Here is a 19,197-nt window from a genome sequence, read left to right as displayed (position 1 = left end):
AACTACTTCAGAGCAGATTAAGCTCACTAGGACACCAGGAAAGGACCTTGAGGTATTTTGCAACTCCTTGCAAATCATTTTTCAGCAGCTTCCATTGTACAGATCCATTCAGATGACTCAAATGGGAAAAACCTGCAGCTGCATTTTCTGGAGCTGCTGATTGGTTTAGATGTTTGTTCTTAAAGAAGCCTAAATATTTTCACTGGATTTCCAAATAGTATGATTTTGAATTATGAAGGTTAATTCTGCTAAAAGAATACATGTGTGGTTGACAGAAGTATTCCTCCATTGGCTCTATGTGTATATACTAACATGATTTATATTAATAAAATCATTGCAAAGTTTGGAAATTCCTTTGCTACAAACATTAAAAATTAGGTTTAGCTTAACAAACATAAACAACACATTAAATAAGTGTACTAGTCTAAAAATGTCCTTTATTTAATTTATTGCAAAAGTTTAAGAATGTCATATAGCTTAGAAAAGACAGCCTGCTGAACCCCCCAACACTGAGAAGTGGTATACATTTTGTTCTAAATCTTTGACCAAATCAGAACTTCCAAAGAGAAGGTGGATTCTTACTATACGTACAAACGTGAAGCCTTTCTTCTTGTTTTGACTGCTCCCTGTACAGGTTACAACAGCTGATCATCTGCCTCCATTTCACCCTACCCTTACTATTCCCTTCAGTCCCACCAATGTTTCCCTTCACTACATCTATGAACCATAGATGCATAATTAGAAGTAGGAATAAAATGTTCTAAATAGTCAATGCAAATTAAATTGGTACCACTGAAATGTGAAACAGATGTCTTATATTATCTTAAACTAACGTTTGTGGAGTAGTGCTCCCTCTAGTGGAGGGGATTGTAAAGATATGTTCATTGGTAATGTTGCAAAACCCCTTTTGGGCACACATTATGCTGGCAGCCTTTGTCAAAGATGGTGTAATAATATAGAGGATTATTTACAACGTCAGGTTTTAGGTTAAACAGTACAAACCTGTTCTGAAACAGGTATGCTCTTGTAGCTTAACCCTAAACTAGATATTGAGCTTTTCAACAAATAAATAGACACATAGCAAAATAATTATTGCAGTAGCTGTATTTTACTTTGAAAGGTCAGAACAGTGTTTCAATGTTGCAGTGCCTAAAACAGAAATGGTGAGTTCAGGAAAGTAACATCTGAACTCTTGGATGGTCTTAGAGGTTTTACTAGATAACCTTCCCCATTGTTTATCTTAGTGTGGCTGCCACATGCTTATTAGCTGCTGTGCCTGAAAGAAATTCATGTTAAACACAAAAGTCCCCTGATGTTGCCCTGCCTACTTTTAGAACGTCCCAGCGGAGACAATTTGATCACAAAATTTGAGGGGGGGGGAGAAGAAAAAAAAAAAAAAGATTTGGATCACAATTTTAATGAGGCTGCTTGAAAAACTTATTTGCTAACGTGTATATCTGATCTGCTGGGGGTGTCGAAGATGCTTGATCCGAAAGAGCGGAGTCTTGGGTCGGTGTCCTAGCAGCCTTTCCTGGTAATGGGATATCATGGGCCGGTAGTGTGAGTACTTGGCCTGGTAGCGAGGGATCAGGAGCTGGTAGAGTGGCCGTTGTGGCCACTGGGCCATTTGCGGCTGCTGGAGCCGGATACTTGGCTGGGGTACCTGCTGCCACTTTAGGCCCGAACCAGGCTGCTGGGGTACCCGAGCCACCTGTGCCCGTTTGAGTCCAGCTCTAGGCTGCTGGCGCACCTCTGCAAATTGTAGCCGTTGGAGAGGGGATTCATGCATTTGGATTAAATCCAGCCGCTGGTGTGATAAACCAGGCTCCTCTGGCACCCACAGCTGTTGAGATGGGGAGTAGAATTCTGGGGAGACCTGGGACACCTTAGGCACCCCCAGCCGGTAGAGTGGAGAACGGGGCTGCTGTGGTACCTCTAGCTGCCAAAGTGGAGGACTGCGCGGCATTGGCACCTGCAGGAGCACCTGTGATGGGCAAGTAGTCTCACTGGGTGGGGAGGTAGGTGGCGGCACCTGGGGCTCCTGTGACTTCCTGGATGAGAAGGTACGCTGCTGTTGGGTCACCTGTACCTGAAAACCAGACTCTGCTTCTTTTAGTGGAGGTTCTGTATGACTTAATGAATACTGGAGATCTGGCATAGACCTGTTTTGTGCCAGTGTTTTGGCTTCAGGCTGATAATCCACTGTTACTGTTGTGTTGTAGTTACTTTCATCCAAGGTTGAATTATAGTTATCAATTATCCCACTGGTCCATAAAGTCTCATTTCCAAAGTAAATGCTGCTTAAATCCAGTTGATCATCCGTATGGGGCACTTCTTGATCTGTGAGAGAACATTGGAGTATGTTAGGCAGAAATGTTGGTGCATAAAATTATCAAATTTTATTTGCTTACCATTTTCTTGGTGACTTTTGACAGCTAGGAAGAACAACAGCAACCATCTAGACATGATATAAAAGAGACTATAAGCTTTAATAGTGACACTAGAAATGTGTTTGATTGATCTTTAAAAAACTTCTTTAAGGCTTGCCTTAATATAAACATCATAGCTTCAGCTACAGGAAGCAGCAGAGTCAGCCACTTCTGTCAGCTGCTACCAAACTATGGACCTAGAAACTAATGAACAGACAGTGAGTCAGCAAAACTCTTTGCAAAACTTTATTTTCTTACCTTCTTGCTTAATTGGCCAGCTGTGTGACTACTTGAAGGCAGGTGTAGCTAATTAAGAAACCAGCGAAGCACAATGAGGCACTGTAGTTAGATTTGAGCAACACTCTGCCAAATATTTTATCAGGGTTGTTTGAAATGAAGTAGACCTGCATATTGTTCAGATTTCTGCAAGAACATGTAACATTTATACTTAATATTTATATTTAATATATTTTTAAGATTTGGTGTTTGTTTTTAAAATCAGTATTTTAATAAATTGACATTTAATTTTAATGCATTTTTTTAATTTTAATTTGATATTTTAATTTTTTTCTTTTTACCATTGTGCACAAATAAAACAACAACATCAAAACCTTTCAATTTCAGTATTTATATACATCACTTAATTATTAAAACACACTTTTTATGTTTACATGTAATATTTTAATGTTTAAATTTAAATTGTTTATTTATATTAAGCGTATATGACTTTTATTTACACTTCACAGTTTTTGTTATTTTTTAAAATTTCCTAAATATTTTACATAAATATTTAGAATGTTATATTTGGATTTACCATTTTAATTTATATTCATACTTAACAAATTGACATTTCTATTTAACGTTTAGATTAAAATGTTTGCAAATATAGCTATAAATCTGATCAAAACTGACACGAAAAGAAAATATTTGAATTTAAATTTGTCAAAATGTCGCAGTTGTATTTCAGCATGCTTCGGTTTACGATCGGACCTCAAAAGGACTACATTTCCCAAATACAACAATGTTACGAAATTCTTAAGCTACTTCCTAAGGAAGCATTTCAAAATAAGACTAATGTTTTCAGCGTAACGTCCTATCTTTGTGAAAAGATCCATGGTTTCTCCATAGGGCTTTTATTTTGAAGCCGGGGTCATTCCTCCCATTCTCGTCGATCTCTGGTGGAGGCAGCGACCGCTCAGGACCGTGGGAGGGTTAATCTCGTTGCAACCGTGGACGCGATGAGGCTCCGTTTGGCCGGAGCCGTGCTGCTGTCAGCGGCCGCCTACTACGTCTACCTCCCGCTACCGAGCGGAGTTAGCGAGCCGTGGAAACTGATGATGCTGGACGCGCTCTTCCGGAGCTTCATGCAGGCGGTGAGAGCTGATTGATGACACTGACAGGAGGGCAGAAAAGGGCAGGTTGATGTGAGGAAAGACAGGGCTGTCAGGATTACAACACCTGAGGCACAAAACCGTGCAGGATAACGGGTGATATGAGAATCAGGTTTTATTTTATTGTAGATCAGAGCTAGTGCAGAGAGAAGGAAGTTACTGGTTAAAATGAAAGCCTGCTTTGGTATGACGAATGAGCCAAAAATAAAAATGTCTGTAAAAATAAAATCTAAACAAGAATAAAAATATGCTTTTAGTCTCAGCCAGTATCTATTCTCAACTTCTAAAATCTCGCCTTTGACCAATGTCTACTATAATCTAATGATTAAAAAGATCTAACTCAACACTGAAACTGATAAAGGCGAGTCTTAAACGTGGAAAACAACAACCACAAAAAACCCCAAACAAAACAGAAAAGGGAATAAAAGGTATCTAAAAAATACAAAACTACTATAAGTCTGTTCATAAGTTCGACAGGTTAACTAAGAGGATAAACCCAGAGGTTTTAGAAAGTCTTGGGGTTATTTTACAGCTTGTTTTCATCACTAAGATGGCCTTCTCTCTTCTTCTTCTAGCTATCCTGCAGAATCCTTGTATATAACACTTTAAATAGATTTGCTCTCTCTGTCCTGATTGCAGTCTGAAACCTGAACTGGATCCAGAGAGAAAAACTCTTAATGCAGTTTTTGCAATTTATATTCCCAAACTTTGTAAAAGTCCCACCAGGTGGCTTGACTTGACTGCAGCGATTATTAAAACAAACTATTGATTATTGTGCTGCATTTTGAGTGAAAGGGATGCGCTGAAAGGCAAAACGAGGATAGTTTCATATCCACTCATATTTAAATACACTTCTTGTGTATTTATTTAGTCATTACTATTTTACCCAAAGTTGTAATTTTATTTACTAAATATCAGCCAGAATAATTACAGTGAGCATTATTGCAATAATGCACAGCAACAACTTCATTTTTTTTCTTTTGTTCTTTACACAGAACAACAAGTTTTTTGGTTTAATTTTTGATTAAACTGTGTGAAAATTTTGGTTTAGCTTGCTTAGCATTCATATTTTTTTATTATTATTATTTAATTATAAGTGGTTTGTAAGGGGAAATTTGGGGAATTTTAGATTCCAACTAAACACAGCACTTTTTCGAGGCTGGCGACTCACAGACACGGCGCATCAATAACACCTCCTCAGGCTGGTTGTTGTCAGCATATTGGCAAAGACTAAATATGAATACTTTCACCTCACATCATCTGGGAAACTTTGTCCTAAACTTGAATAAACCAGAACTTCCACGGCAGAATCAGAAATATCGACTGAAGCTTCTTTCACAAAGGGTTGTGGATAAATTTGCATATTGGATTCGGCAGATTTCAACCTGATCCTGACAGTTTTTCCAGGGATATTAATTATAAACTATATTATATATACTAGAGTTTTTCCTCCATACAGAAAATATTGGCACCAACCAAACTGGTTTTGGCTTTCCATCAATGGAAAATTACAAATCTGCCTCAACCACCACCCAAAAAAACTGGAAAAAAATAGTGTAGATGTGGATATTGTAGAATAAAACTGAATGAACATGGGGAGGTAAAATGGGGGGCTCTACTTTAACTGTAAAATCAGTAGCAGCCACAGTCCTCCAATCTGTATTCAGGGAATAACATAAAAAGGACCTTTAACTAGGCAGGCGGATGGGCTTGAACCTGTCGCATGTCACAGAGCTGTAGCTCACCTGAGATGCTTCACATTTAATTGAACACCACACAGTTTACACACCCACATCTTGAGTGACGAGTTTCCATGCGTGTTCCCCACACTGAACAGGTTTTCACGCCCTGCTGGTTTCTTACCTTCAGGTCCCGTCACTTTGAGCACAAAGAGACAAATGGGTCTCTTTGTGTTTTGGAGACTGCAACACCAAACCTGTGGCATTCCAGTTCAAACTAAATCAGTTCCCTTAGAAAGACTAATATTATGCATATTATTTCAAACATGCTGTATTAACTCGCTTTGCAACCGCACAAAAAGTCCAGATTAAAATTTGCCGGATGTGTAGTTTGAGGACAATCGTTGTGCCTGATGGTGGGAATTATTATCGGGTTACACTGTAAACTGATTTCAGGGAATAGGCGAATGGTGCCACACAAGCTTAACTAATGATCTGCTCTGCTTCAGAACAGAGCTGTAGCTAAACCTAAAAAATCTTTTAAGACTGGTGAAAGTGTCAGATGAGGTCATGTAGGCAAACCATGTGCTAACCCCCTGCATGCTCAGTCCAAGTGTGACAATCTAAAGCCAAAATCGTGGTTCTGTAACCAGCTTTGAGCATCAGTATTATGGGATTTATCATAGTTTCAACTGCAGACCTGCAATATTTCAATGTTTGTGATGGAGACGAACAGAATTCACAGAAGAGAACTGCAAAAAGTACTTGAAATGTTTTCCTTGAGCACAAAATATAAAAGTTATTTCTTTTTTTAAAATTTCCAGAGTGACGTAGCTCATGCGATGGGCGTGTGCCACCGCGTCCACCTGTTGAACCGGGTGGTGTCCTGGGTGGAGGTGATTGAGGCTCGCTCCAGCCCCGCCGTGAACGTCACGGACTCCGCGCTGGGAGGCGTGCCCACCCGGGTGTTTCATCCCATCGGAGGGGAGAAGCTGAAAAGAGGAGTTATTTATTTCCACGGTGGCGGCTGGGCCCTCGGCAGCGGACGTGAGTGCGGTGCATAAGAGGCTTTAAACAACCGTAAAGCTGCTGACGGTTAAACAAATCCAATCAACTAAAGTCTATTTTAAAGCCTATTTTTCTGCTGGTTTCAGTGTTTAGACCTCACTGCGACAATATGAGCTTGTTAAACACAATCTTATATGAAGGGTGAACTTTTTTCTCACATTAGGAGCAAAAACTGCTTTTCTTTTTGTATGGAGATGCTATCATCTTCATACCTGTGTCATCAACACTGAGCCTCACATATTCGGTGTGTGGTGCTTTCATGGCCTAAAGACTTGCTGTATTTAGTTTGTGAGCATATTGTAGCTTGGTCATCTTTCTGCCTCCAGTATTTTACAGAAATAACTTAAGTTTTTATTCGTTATGAGTCGAAACAAACAACTGAGTCCATAAAGTCATAAATTCACAGGTCAAATGATCTGAAAGTCATATTCCCAAACACTTTACTACTACAGGAAGTTATATGAGCAGCCATATGAGTCATCCTCTGCTGCCCAGGAATGCTGAGACTTCTAAATCTCTTGGTATCGAGTATAATGTAATACCAACTAAGCCTAAAGTGAATTTACAATATATTACTGTAGCCTTACTGTAACTTCAGCATCGGTTTATGTGCTTCACAGGAATGCGCTCCTACGACCATCTTTGCCGGAAGATGGCGGAGGACCTGGATGCTGTCATTATGTCAGTTGAGTAAGTTTTGGGCATCGATCACATGAATCTAGAAGGAACAAACCTCACATTGAAGCTGCTGGTGATGGATTTTTATGTAAAAGGTTTGAAGACAACAAGTTATGCTTTTCTCTTGTTTTTTAGCCAATCGTAGCAATGACAGCTGATTGTTTCGTGTCATTTTGATCTGAAAGTCAATTATTGACGTTTTCAGACAGCATGTTTCAAACTCTTCCCAAAGGAGGAAAACTGGGTGAAAGTTTTCAAGAGTTTTTTTTTTTTTTTTCATGTTTAGCGTCACGGTCCGTTTGTGACCTTGGAAACAGTCTGCAGCAGTCTGCCGCACAGACTCGGGTCTGTTCATTTATCATGGACGTGGTTTAGCTGAAGGCCATGTGATGTGGCTGAATGTGCTCAAAACGTCAGTGAAACCTGTGATGAGATTATGGTTAGAGATGTACTGATTGTGCCAGTCTAGGCTGATGTCAATATTTGAAAGACCCATTTACTCACAGATATTTGTGTGTGTGTGTAAATTTACACCCCCCCCCCCCCCCCCCAAATTTCTGTCCTGTCTTGACATGAGAAAGATTACACAGGAAAATATTACTCTTTCAAATCAGTTTGCCCCCGCTGGTGACTCTCTCCTCTTAATGGAGTTTCTGGACTTGGATTTTTCCTTTTGCTTTTCTTCTTTATCCAAATCCATCTTCATATGCTCCCCTCTTCAGCACTGCCAGAAAGGCTGCTTACTGCAGAACCCCTGGTCTAGTCCAGCTCTGCCTTTAAACCCATCTACATCCCTGCCATAGCCTTTAACCAGGCCCAGCTCAGCCTGTTTGGCTCTGCAGTAAGCACCTACTGAAATCACTGTTCACCCCAGCTGCTAGCTCGGGAATATCATCACAGATGAAGGATTTACTCTAATATTCTCTAATAAACTCTAATATTCTGTGAAATACAGAGAAAGTCAACATTTAATATTACAGATGTTCATTTTTACCTCCAGTTTTAGCTTTTTCTGTCTATTTTTCACTTAAACTGATTTTAATTATAGTCATTATAACACCTGAGTATAATATTGTTGTCATGTTAAATTGTCCGTTTGCTGTAGCTACCGTCTTGCTCCAGAGGCCGTGTTCCCAGATCAGTACCATGATGCACTAGCGGCGTCGCGGGCCTTCCTGTCCACTGAGGTTTTAGAGCACTACAGCATCGATCCTGAGAGGGTGTGTGTGTCGGGAGACAGCGCTGGGGGAAACCTGGCTGCCGCTGTGGTGCAAAAGGTAGAAAAACAAATGCATACAGAGAAGGAGAAGCAGTTTTGGGGTAGTTTGCTACTGTTTCTACTTTTTGTTTACGCAGAATACACACGTTTCTGTTTGTCTATCTCTTGAAATGATTACCTGGTGGTAGCGACCCTGTATGTAAAGTGCAGCAATGGGCACATCTTCGTGTTCTTCTATTTTTGGCTGCTCCCTTGAGTGGGTGCCACAGTGGGTCGTCCACCTCTATCACATCCAGTTCTGTCTCACCAACCCTCTGCATGTCCTCCTTCACTCCTTGACATCATAACAGCCTGGTTTAACCAGCCTATCACAGCGGAGACAGTGGAAACTGTCAGAAGACACCAGCTGTGTTCAGACACTGGTCAGAAACTAACCTCATCAGCTTGAGTTATTACACAGGTAACACATGCAGCACGTGGACAGTTTTAATCAGGTTTGTCCTAAAGTACCCTTCCCCTGCTAAAAGAAGAGCATTTACAGTGTGCAGGGTCGGGAAGAGCGCAAGCGAGTAAGCTGTGACTGTGACTGTAGAACAACTTTTTTTTAAACATGCATTATCACATTATCTTAGAACGCATAGAAATCAATGTTAATGTTTCCCATTTCTGAAAGGAGGAAAAAATATTGGCCTATATTGTTGTCAAATATTGATATTGGTGTTAGTCAAAAAAAGAAAATTGGTCGGGCTTTGAATATCTGGCAAAAAGCTGCCACCGAATATTTTATGTAAGGACTGAAATCTAGTGTTTCTGAGAGTTTTTCCTCTGAACTGAAATCTAAAGCTCGCATTTGTCCACAGCTCAGCTCAGACGACACCCTGAAGGTGAAGTTCAAGGCCCAGGCGCTGATCTACCCCGTGCTGCAGGCGCTCGACTTCCACACCCCATCCTACCAGCAGAATCAGGCCGTGCCCATCCTCTACAGGCCCGTCATGGCTCGCTTCTGGCTGCAGTATCTGGGCGGCAACACCTCCCTGGAGCCTCTCCTCCTCGCCAACAACCACAGCTCTCTGGACGAGTCGGGCATCAGTGCCGAGACTCGCTCGAAGCTGAACTGGACCGCTTTGCTGCCGACTGAGCGCAGGAAGCACTTCCGGCCGGTTATTAAAGAAACCGGGTCACCTGGCGTGGTGGGCGAGGTGCCGGGGCTCACGGACGTGAGGGCGTCGCCGCTGCTGGCGGAGCAGGGCGTTCTGGGTAGGACGCCTAAGGCGTACGTGATGACTTGTGAGTTTGACGTGCTCAGGGATGACGGGTTAATGTACGCCAGACGTTTACAGGGCGCTGGCGTCACGGTGACCAGTGACCACTATGAGGACGGCTTTCACGGCTGCATGGTGTTTGCGTATCTGCCGATGATGTCGAGCGTGGGACGGAGGAGCATGAACAACTACATCCGCTGGCTGGACCAAAATCTGTAGGAAAAAAAATCATAGTTTCCACTTTGTGGTATGAAAGATGTACTGGGGCAGAAATCTGGGATGACTAGAGAAAAAATCATGATCATAGCTGTTAAAACATCCCAGCTTGAGCCAAGAAGGTCAAAGGTTGGAACCACTGTGTCGACGCTGCTTTGGACCGGAGGCGTCTGTTTAGCACATTAAAGTTTAAAACCACTGGACGTATAAATCTACAATCAAACACGCCACCGCACATCCTCAGTGTGTCCTGACACCAAAACGTCTTCAAGCAACTGTGACCAAAGAAAGTTTTTATATAGAAACATCTACATAATTAATGGCAAACTTATAAAGACAGGTTTTATACTTATTACTTTTATTTATTAGTTTTAAAATGGAAACAAGAGTAGAAAACTACAAATATAAACATATAAGAAACTTCTTTATACAATAATACTTGCTGAAAACCCCTAAAGCTTAAAACATTGTGCCATAGCACCATAAAACACCCTTGTGATTAGCTGGCAGGTGATTCATTAAAACAAATGGCTAACCCTGCAGCATTTTGGACCCACAGTATAATTACTGCTGTGAGTTAGTGGGTCAGTGCAACAACAGGAAAACTAAGAGCGGCTCTTATTTTACTCAGCAGTAAATCAAATTATCATAATTCGGCATCATCACTGCCAGATGCACAGCTACATGGTGGTATTTTTGCTCCACAGCTCCGCCCATAAAAGTCAAAAGCCAAACCTGGTTTAAATTGGGCTGATCTAACCCTTCAAGGTCGCCTCCTCAGGCAGCAATCAGTTAGATTGCTCCCCAGGAGTCCAATTCTGACCATTTGGATTTTTCTGCAGTGCTCTCTGGATCTACTCCACTGTGTAAAAATGGGGACCTTAGAACTTGAATGGTGGTGAGTAGGGTGGCTGATGATTAAAAAACCCCAAACCATGTGGCTACTAAAAAAACGCTTTTAAATGCTTTGAGTCAGCACAGTTGTAACCCTCAGATACCTCAGGAGATTATCATAGAGTTTGCTTGATTACAGTCTACGGGGGAGAGATTCATGGTGTATAACCCTGTGAGTGTCGTAAAAAATGACAAGCTTGCTCCTGTGTGTGGTTTCAACTTCCACTAAAGTCGTAACTTAAAACCTTGTCGTACGCCACTTTGTAGCTGACGGTCAGTGATTAGGGGATATTTCAGGCTTAATTTATCCCTCTAATGTCAGCCGCAGTCAGCTGTATCATTAGTAACCACTTTAGTCACTCACCTCAAACTAAAGATACATTTAAATTTAGACCTGCTAATGTGCAAACTTGTGAATTTCACATTTTCTCATCTCTGGTCGCCGCATCCCTGCTAGTTCTCATCTTAATATCTGATCTCACCTCGCGCCTCGCTAAGAAGTACAAATCAGTTAAATGTGAATCAAAGGTTTGATATTTATCATAATCAGGTATGCTTTTTGATTTTTATTAGCAAAGTTCCTCTGAAAACAATTTTTTCTGTGTTTATCAGGAAATATAAAATATACATATTAACACTCAGAATTGAGAAAACACTGGATACTAAATATTGAATTATTATTATTGTTATTTTTTTAAACACAGCTGAGGTGGTAAAAAAACGTTTTATTTAGTGTAAGAAGAAGTGCAAGAAGAGACGACACAGCCACAGCTTAACCGTGCCGAAGGATAATCTGTGGCTTATTTCCAGCATTTTCTGCTATCAGAAGCATTTTCTCTGGGTCGTTTTATCCCTCAGAGGTCTAAATATTCCAGCTGCCCTGCTCCCAATCTAAACCCTGTATTTTGCAGGATAAACAAACAGGACGTCTGTGAAAAGAAATGAAACAGTTTTTCTTGAATGTTAGACCGCTTAGTGCGTTTTTCTCCCTTGATTGCTGTGAGTTAGGCTTTTTTAAAAGCAAAAAATCACATGTTCTGATGGCTGATAACTTAAACCTCGCAAGTTTGATTACATCGTGTCGTCATTGGCTGCAAATTGTTTGTTTTTTTTGCAGCAGGAAGTTTGACTTTTGGGTGACATTCAGGACTGAAATGACTGAAAACATTCGATTTTAAATCCCCATTTTCAGCATAATTATGAAGAGAAATGACAACAGGCCCAGCTGGCCTGTAGTATGGCTCAAAGTTCCTCAGATATGATGTTTTATGATGCAACGAGACACTGAAGACACACACACACACACACACAAAGCCAGACAGTCGGGCTTAGTGTGTGTGTTGTAAAAGTATGTCAGAGTTCACAGCTGTGTATACTCACTGGGTTGTGCAATAATGTATGTCTCAAACTGTCTCTCAATCTCTGTAACTTCACTCTCAGATGACCACTGGACCACGGGGCCAATGCAATGATGAACGCTGTGAATTATTATTTTTTAAACAAGAGTAAAATTACTCTATCGCCACGAGAGAATCGGTCCCAAGTGGAATATTATGTTTCCCGCTCGCCCGGTGCTGCTGGCTCAAAACAAATATAATGAACTGACGGCGGTGAATGACTCGCTCTTGGCGTTCAGCCAGACTGTAGCAGGAACGCCGAGCTGAGGGTGGTCATTACACTCCTCGCATTATTCCACAAAAATGTAATTTTCTTTCTCTCCTTTAAAGGAAATGATTCCAGACGTCTTATTTCTAACATGTGGCTTTTATTCACGTACATGTATAATGGTATAACTCATCTATAAATTAGACACGCGGGCTTGCGGAAAAGTAAGTCTGAGTGCTGTCATTTTAATTCTGTATGTGAAATTATGCGTTTAATGGGTTCACATTGTATAAGTAAGGTTTTAATGCGAGTCGGGTTATGCAACAGGTTGTTTCAGGCGAGCAGATATGGAAAACTGGGCCCAGATGTGCTCCTGCAGTGCTGGTAAATCTCGTAAAGGAGCTGTTTTATTGGCTGCTGTCACAACTGTGCAGGGAGGATGAAGATGTTTCCTTTTATGTTATCTATGTTTTTATTTCCATTCTGCACTGTATGTTTGTTGTAATCTTGGTTTAAATTTTCTGTCTGTGCACGTGTCAGTGTGGGAGACCCGTGACATTCCTGGATAAGTTTTTAAGCTGTGATTAAAAGGACAAAGGAACTGCAGGCGGTACTCAGCAGCACCGAGTAGACGAGCAACATAATGGTTTGTTATCTACATCTGCTGTCATTCAAAAAAAGCCAAGATCCAGACCCATAAATCATTTCTAACTGTACTGATGTTGATATGACTGCAGCTGAAATGAGGTTCAGGTTTTGGTAACACCGTGCTTTAACTAACTGTCCTGCTGAGCATGTAAAAGCAGCATAAAAATGATATCAAACATACTAAAGTACTACTGTCAGAGTGCTTTTTAAACTGTTTTTTTTCTGGTATATCCCTCTTCAGGTGCTGTATCAAGTTCACAACCCATAAATTCTTTTGACCATTAAAGGTACTGTACTGTGCAAAAGTCTCAAGTCATTTCTTTGTAGTTTGCTTGGAAAAAAGTGGAAAAATGTGCAGTGATTTATTGAAAAATGTGGTGCAAACATATGTGGGAATACAGTATATCAGGCAAAAACTGAGTTCATACAATTTGATATCTTGGTGTGACCACCTTTATTCTTCAACACAGCCTGAACTTTCTGACCAGCCTGACCGCCTCTGCACACGCTGACGATGATTTCAATCAAAATGTAAAATCTGGATTCCCTCCATTAGACCTGTTGCCCTGATTTTCAGTCCAGTTCTTATGTAATTTGGCTTACCACAGCCTTTTCTCCTGTTTCCTCTCCTTAAGAATGGCTTCTTGACAGCCACCCTTCCACTGAGACCATTTCTGATGAAGCTTCAGTGATTGAAGGGCCAGATGCCGATCACAGGTCCTGTGTCAGGTCTCTGCAGGAGTGGTTTTTCCTTCTCCTTAAGGACACGACTTTCAAACACTGTTCATCTGCTGTAGATAATTTATTAAGCCTGCAAGTGCTTCTTTTGTCCTCCACTGTCCAGTTTTCCTTCTTTAAGGACACTGCATAGAATGCCGAGTTTTCAGCTAATAGCTCTTTGGGGTCTCTGCATCACCTTGTTGCTGCAAAATTGCAATTTTTTGCCAGCTAAACTGTTTCTGCCATTTTTGTAGACTCAGCTGAAAAATTTGGAACAAATCCTGTGTTTTTTGTGACCCTAAAGATACAGTTCAAAATTGATTCTTTGCCAAGTTATCTGCTATGTGCAGACACAACACTGATTCATCCCTTGAGCTGGGTGTCTTTATTTTGCTTAAGTGATGAGGAGCTGAACAAACAGTTCAAGTACAGGCACTGGACTGAAGGTGTGTGAAATAGCAGTCAGTGTCCAGAGAAAAACTTTGAAAGACTACCAGAAAGTGTGGAGAACTTCAGCTTAAGACCACTTTAAAAATGTCAAGAACATCTGACATCTTAGAAGCAAAGCGAGGGGTAGCTTGAGACATTTGCACAACAGTTCAGTCATAGAATTTTTTTAAATTTTAAATCTCCTTCAACACTAAAACTATCATCAGAATGTGAAGCAATAACTGCTGTGACTTTGTCAAAAAATCTAGGTATTGATCTGAAGAAATGTCGAGTCACGCTGAACTTGGGTTGCAGTTTACTTTTGTGTAATACCAGTTTTCACCACAAGATGGAGCAGTGAGTCAGTGTAACCTTTTTTTAACCAGGCAAGTAATTAAAAACATGTTCTTATTTACCATGACAGCAAAAGAAGAAACATCAAGACCAAAAACTTTACACTTCAGAAAACATGTCACGCACCTGCTGGTTAAATACTGCCACCTGGTGGTCACAGTTACAGTTAAAAGTTCCGTAGATGGTATTGGCAAAAACACAAACGCAACATTTCAATTCCTCGGTGCTGGTGCCGCTCCTGCCTTTCTCCGATCCTGCTTTTCATTACCATCGACTGGTTGAGGCGTCAAACAACATGTGACCGTCCACGATGCGTCCAACGGAGGATGTTTGCACAAATGGACGATCTTAACGGCACAGATGATCTGGCAGTAATTTCAATAACAAGAAACTCGTCTCCAAGTGAAGATTGACAGACTCTTCGACTACGCCAAGAAAACAGAAGAATGAAGTGATGTTAATTTTCTTTTTCAAACTGCTTTATTTTCATTACTAAACTTACAACTGAGTCAGACAAAATAGGACAAGACAAGCAGAAAAATGCAAAAAAAAAAAACTAAAACAATTTGTCTAAGACCATCATCATCATCCTATTCTAATTCTCATCATCATCATCTCAACAGCAAATCATCATCACCACTACCAATCCCAGCACTAACATTTGCATCATTGTTTTTATTATTATACACACAGGTAATTATATAAAGAGGTCACAATATATGCGGTTATAGTATATAACTTATATAATTGTAAACTACAGTTTATAGATCTATAAGGATAATAATAATAAGGAAAAAAGAACAAATGGTTCAGTCAAAGGTCAGATTTCCTCAGTTTTAAAGTCACTATTACTTTGCTGTTACTTATCTCACAGTTGCACAGCTCTGAGTCACCTCTAGACCCGATCGGAGGGGCCAGCACAGCGCCGACATACACCAAAAACAAAAACAGCCCCCACACTGCTTCATGGAGGGAGCCTGTTACTGAGTAGTCACCAGTGTTGGGAATGACACTGAGGAAGGCTTTGGACCTGCAGCTTTAACTATGGGGTACAGATACACAGACACAACACAAACACATGCAGTAAGGGAGGGGGGTGGGCAACGAACTGCTCCCAAGGTGTGAAATGATAATGAATTATGATTAAAAAAACTGTTTTTTATAAACAACAAGAAAATATATATTTTTAAATATATAAAAAAATATTAAAACTAAAAATATTGGATAAGTTAATGTAATAATATTCTTATGTTTTTATTTTATTATTATGAACAAATGAATTAACATTTGTTATATATTAATTAATATTTGTTAATATTACCAAATAAGGTTAAGTATAAATATAATTATATATTAATATGTATTTTATATAATATCATTACATGTATTATTTATAATTAGATTTTATCATTATATTAATAATTATAATTATTCTAGTATAAACCAACTCATCCATAAATACTCTTACACACAATATAAATGCAAAATATACGTATATATTTTTTGATCTCACATGATGTTAGGAGATAGATGCTTTAGATACTCTGTGTGCAAACCTTGGAATGTTCTACAATTAAATTCATGATAAAGGTAACACTAGTGATAAAACAGGAATGACAGCTGTAGCTCACGATGGAAGTTTTTTAACAGCTACTGTGTTTCCCTCATACACACAATAATAACATGGACTGAACCACCACTTACAACCACTGGCACTTCTCAATATATCTCACTGATCTCAACTGCACTACTGTAAATTCTGTATAGACAATCATACTGCACAATACAATAATTATAGTTTTAAAACTGTTTACAACTGTTTATTAATACTCACAATTGTATATCTACAGTCTGTATAGTTTTCATATTTTTAACCATATATATAACCTGTTCATAGCCTGTATGTAGCTTGTACACTCACTGCAGCTATAGCCTGTGCATACTTATAGTTATAGTATATTCATAATATACCTTCATACCGTATACATTGTAACATACTTATAATAGATCCATATTCTGTAATATATCTATCTATCTATCTATCTATCTATCTATCTATCTATCTATCTATCTATCTATCTATCTATCTATCTATCTATCTGTCTATATTTATATATATATATTGTGTGTGTGTGTGTTATTGCTAAAGGACTTTCTGGATGAATGCAAACTGCATTTCTTTGCCTTGTACTTGTGACATGTGCAATGACAATAAAGTTGAATTCTAAATTCTGAATTCTATTTGGGGTCAGTTTTTGTGAAATAAATAAAGATATTCTATAATCTTGTCATATATACATATTATGTTACCTTGTTATATTCATCTGATGTTTTATGTTAGAACCTACAATGGTTTCTGGCTCTGTGTAACAAAAGAATTAAAGGGTATACTTAAAAGCAGAATACAAAAAGATCCAGCTCAGTATTTATTGGGGCTGCCAACTCTGAACAAATTTCCATATAAAAACAAATATAATATATTATATATATATATACTTGCCTGATAATCTGAGGGAAATTATACTGAGAGGGGCAGCCCCACTCCGATGGCAGGTTGGGTTTGTCAGGACAAATGTGTAAATGGGTGGTACACCCAATTATTTACTATCTACCATACTGTATTAGTATTATATGTCTCAGACTGCTTTTTGTGTTTTTTTTTTGTATCAAAAAATTCAAATAAAGAGATTTTTAAAAAAAAAAAAAGAACCTACAATGGAGCAGAGGATGGGCTCATTCTTTTAAATAAGGTAGAGAGGATTTTGAAAGTATGGATGATTCTTTACAAATAATTTGACTTTTCACACGTAAAAAATATAATTATTTTTTAATAACTTTTTTAAAAAAAAATCTGTTTTTATCTTTTCAGTGCATTTTAATCCTGAGTGGAAAAAAGGAAACTGTACAGAGAAATGATAAATTAATGTAAGTAAATAAATAAATGTATAAATATTAGATTTAAAACAACTGAAATGTTTGTAATAACTAACATATACATACACACACACACATATTTTTCGACATCTTACATCTCCAAAAGAAAAAAAAAAGTGCGTTTGGTTGTTTTGGAACTCATTTTCAAAGTCAACAGATTTCAGGGCTCTAAATTAAATTCTGCTGTTTTGCTATTATTATTCTTTTACACTCGATGTAAATCAAAGTTATACGACAATCATGAGAATATTGTGTGATAACCCATATTTTCCCATCCTGTTCACCCTTATGATGTTTTATTTACGTCTGCTGAGCATGCTTTCATATAACATAAAACCTGCTGTGAATGTGACTCATTCATATCGCCAGCTGTGCACCAAAACGGCGCCACATGTAGCTGTTTGACATCACATCTGCAGCAGCGGTAATTATAATTATAATTGTGATATGTCAGCAGGTCGGGGGGACCTTTTGAACTTTAATTCACTTAGAGCGCCTGCTATCACATCTTAAAAAGTTCACAACGTATTATTATAATATGTTTTAATAAACAAATTGTGCCAGTTAAGATGTTTTTCTTCCTGTTGTGAGCTAACCTCACCATTTATACATGTTTAAAAAATGAAATATAATAATTTAATGAGATCAAGACACTGTTATTTTGTGCATTTAAAATGTGGTAAAAGTGTCAGCAGTTCTTATAAGTCATAAATATTAGTTATTATATTAGGAGAAGGCAACATTTTGTTTTTCCAGAGGTACAACTGGTCATACGCTGGTTAGCTGGACTTTAAACCTAATGGACATAGTGAGGAATTACAGAATTACTCTACGATGGTCATTGTAGATAAATGAAATAAAAAGATTTAAATAAAACCGCTGCACACCACTGCATTCTTAACTGAAGAAGCACTTTGCTTTATACACACTCACTGGACACTTCATTAGTTACACCTTGCTGTTATGACATTGGACCCGTTTGCCTTCAGAGCTGCTTTAATTCTTCATGGCAACGATTCAAAGAGGTGCTAGAGGTTTTGTTCCATGTTGGCATGATACGGTCACACATTTGCTGCAGATTTGCTGCACATCCACATCCTTGATGTGTTTCCCAAAGGAGCTCTACTGGATTATGGTCTGGTGACAGTGGAGGTCATTTGGATACCGTGAACTCATTGTCATGGTCAAGAAACCAGTTTGAGAGGATTTGAGTTTTGCAACATGGAGCATTAACCAGAATTATCCATCAGGATGGGGAATTCCAGATAGCCAATTTTGGAAAACAGTTCTTACTTGAGGGAAGTGGAATCTAGTGTGGTCTTCTGCTGCTGCAGCTCATCTGCCTCACAGTTCAGTGCAATGTTCCCTCTAAGCTGCGCACGTGCGCAATTGCGCACTGCTGGCACGGTCTCTGCACACAGAAAATCTGCGTTGCGCACAAAAAAAAATCTAACCTGAATTGAAATTAAAATAAATACTTTAACAATTCTGTTTTGCAGTGTTAGTCAGTAAGTGACTGGCTGCTCCCGTATGGGATTAGAACGATGCCACCTTATCCCATAGTCCAGCCAATGATGCGATTCACATTCGTATATACGCAGCTAATCAACGTGGTTGACAGGCTATGACAGCGTCCTTATGTGCCCACACCGGTGTTTTAACTAGCAAAGC

The 19,197-nt window shown here is 39.2% G+C and overlaps 1 protein-coding gene across 1 annotated transcript; it reads left to right on the top strand.

Moving 5' to 3' along the window:
- Nucleotides 1–3,608: 3,608 nt before the first annotated feature.
- On the top strand, nt 3,609–13,383 carry LOC134634649 (neutral cholesterol ester hydrolase 1-like). Its single transcript, XM_063483965.1, has 5 exons — nt 3,609–3,802; nt 6,324–6,546; nt 7,188–7,257; nt 8,351–8,522; nt 9,325–13,383. The coding sequence occupies exons 1-5, from the start codon at nt 3,668–3,670 to the stop codon at nt 9,943–9,945; spliced, it is 1,221 nt and encodes a 406-aa protein (XP_063340035.1). The 5' UTR covers nt 3,609–3,667; the 3' UTR covers nt 9,946–13,383.
- Nucleotides 13,384–19,197: the final 5,814 nt, after the last annotated feature.

Source organism: Pelmatolapia mariae, linkage group LG9 (assembly GCF_036321145.2).
Source record: "Pelmatolapia mariae isolate MD_Pm_ZW linkage group LG9, Pm_UMD_F_2, whole genome shotgun sequence".
In the NCBI taxonomy this organism is placed as follows: Eukaryota; Metazoa; Chordata; class Actinopteri; order Cichliformes; family Cichlidae; genus Pelmatolapia; species Pelmatolapia mariae.
Note: the sequence above shows the minus strand (reverse complement) of the source record. Positions and strands in the feature narration are given on the sequence as shown.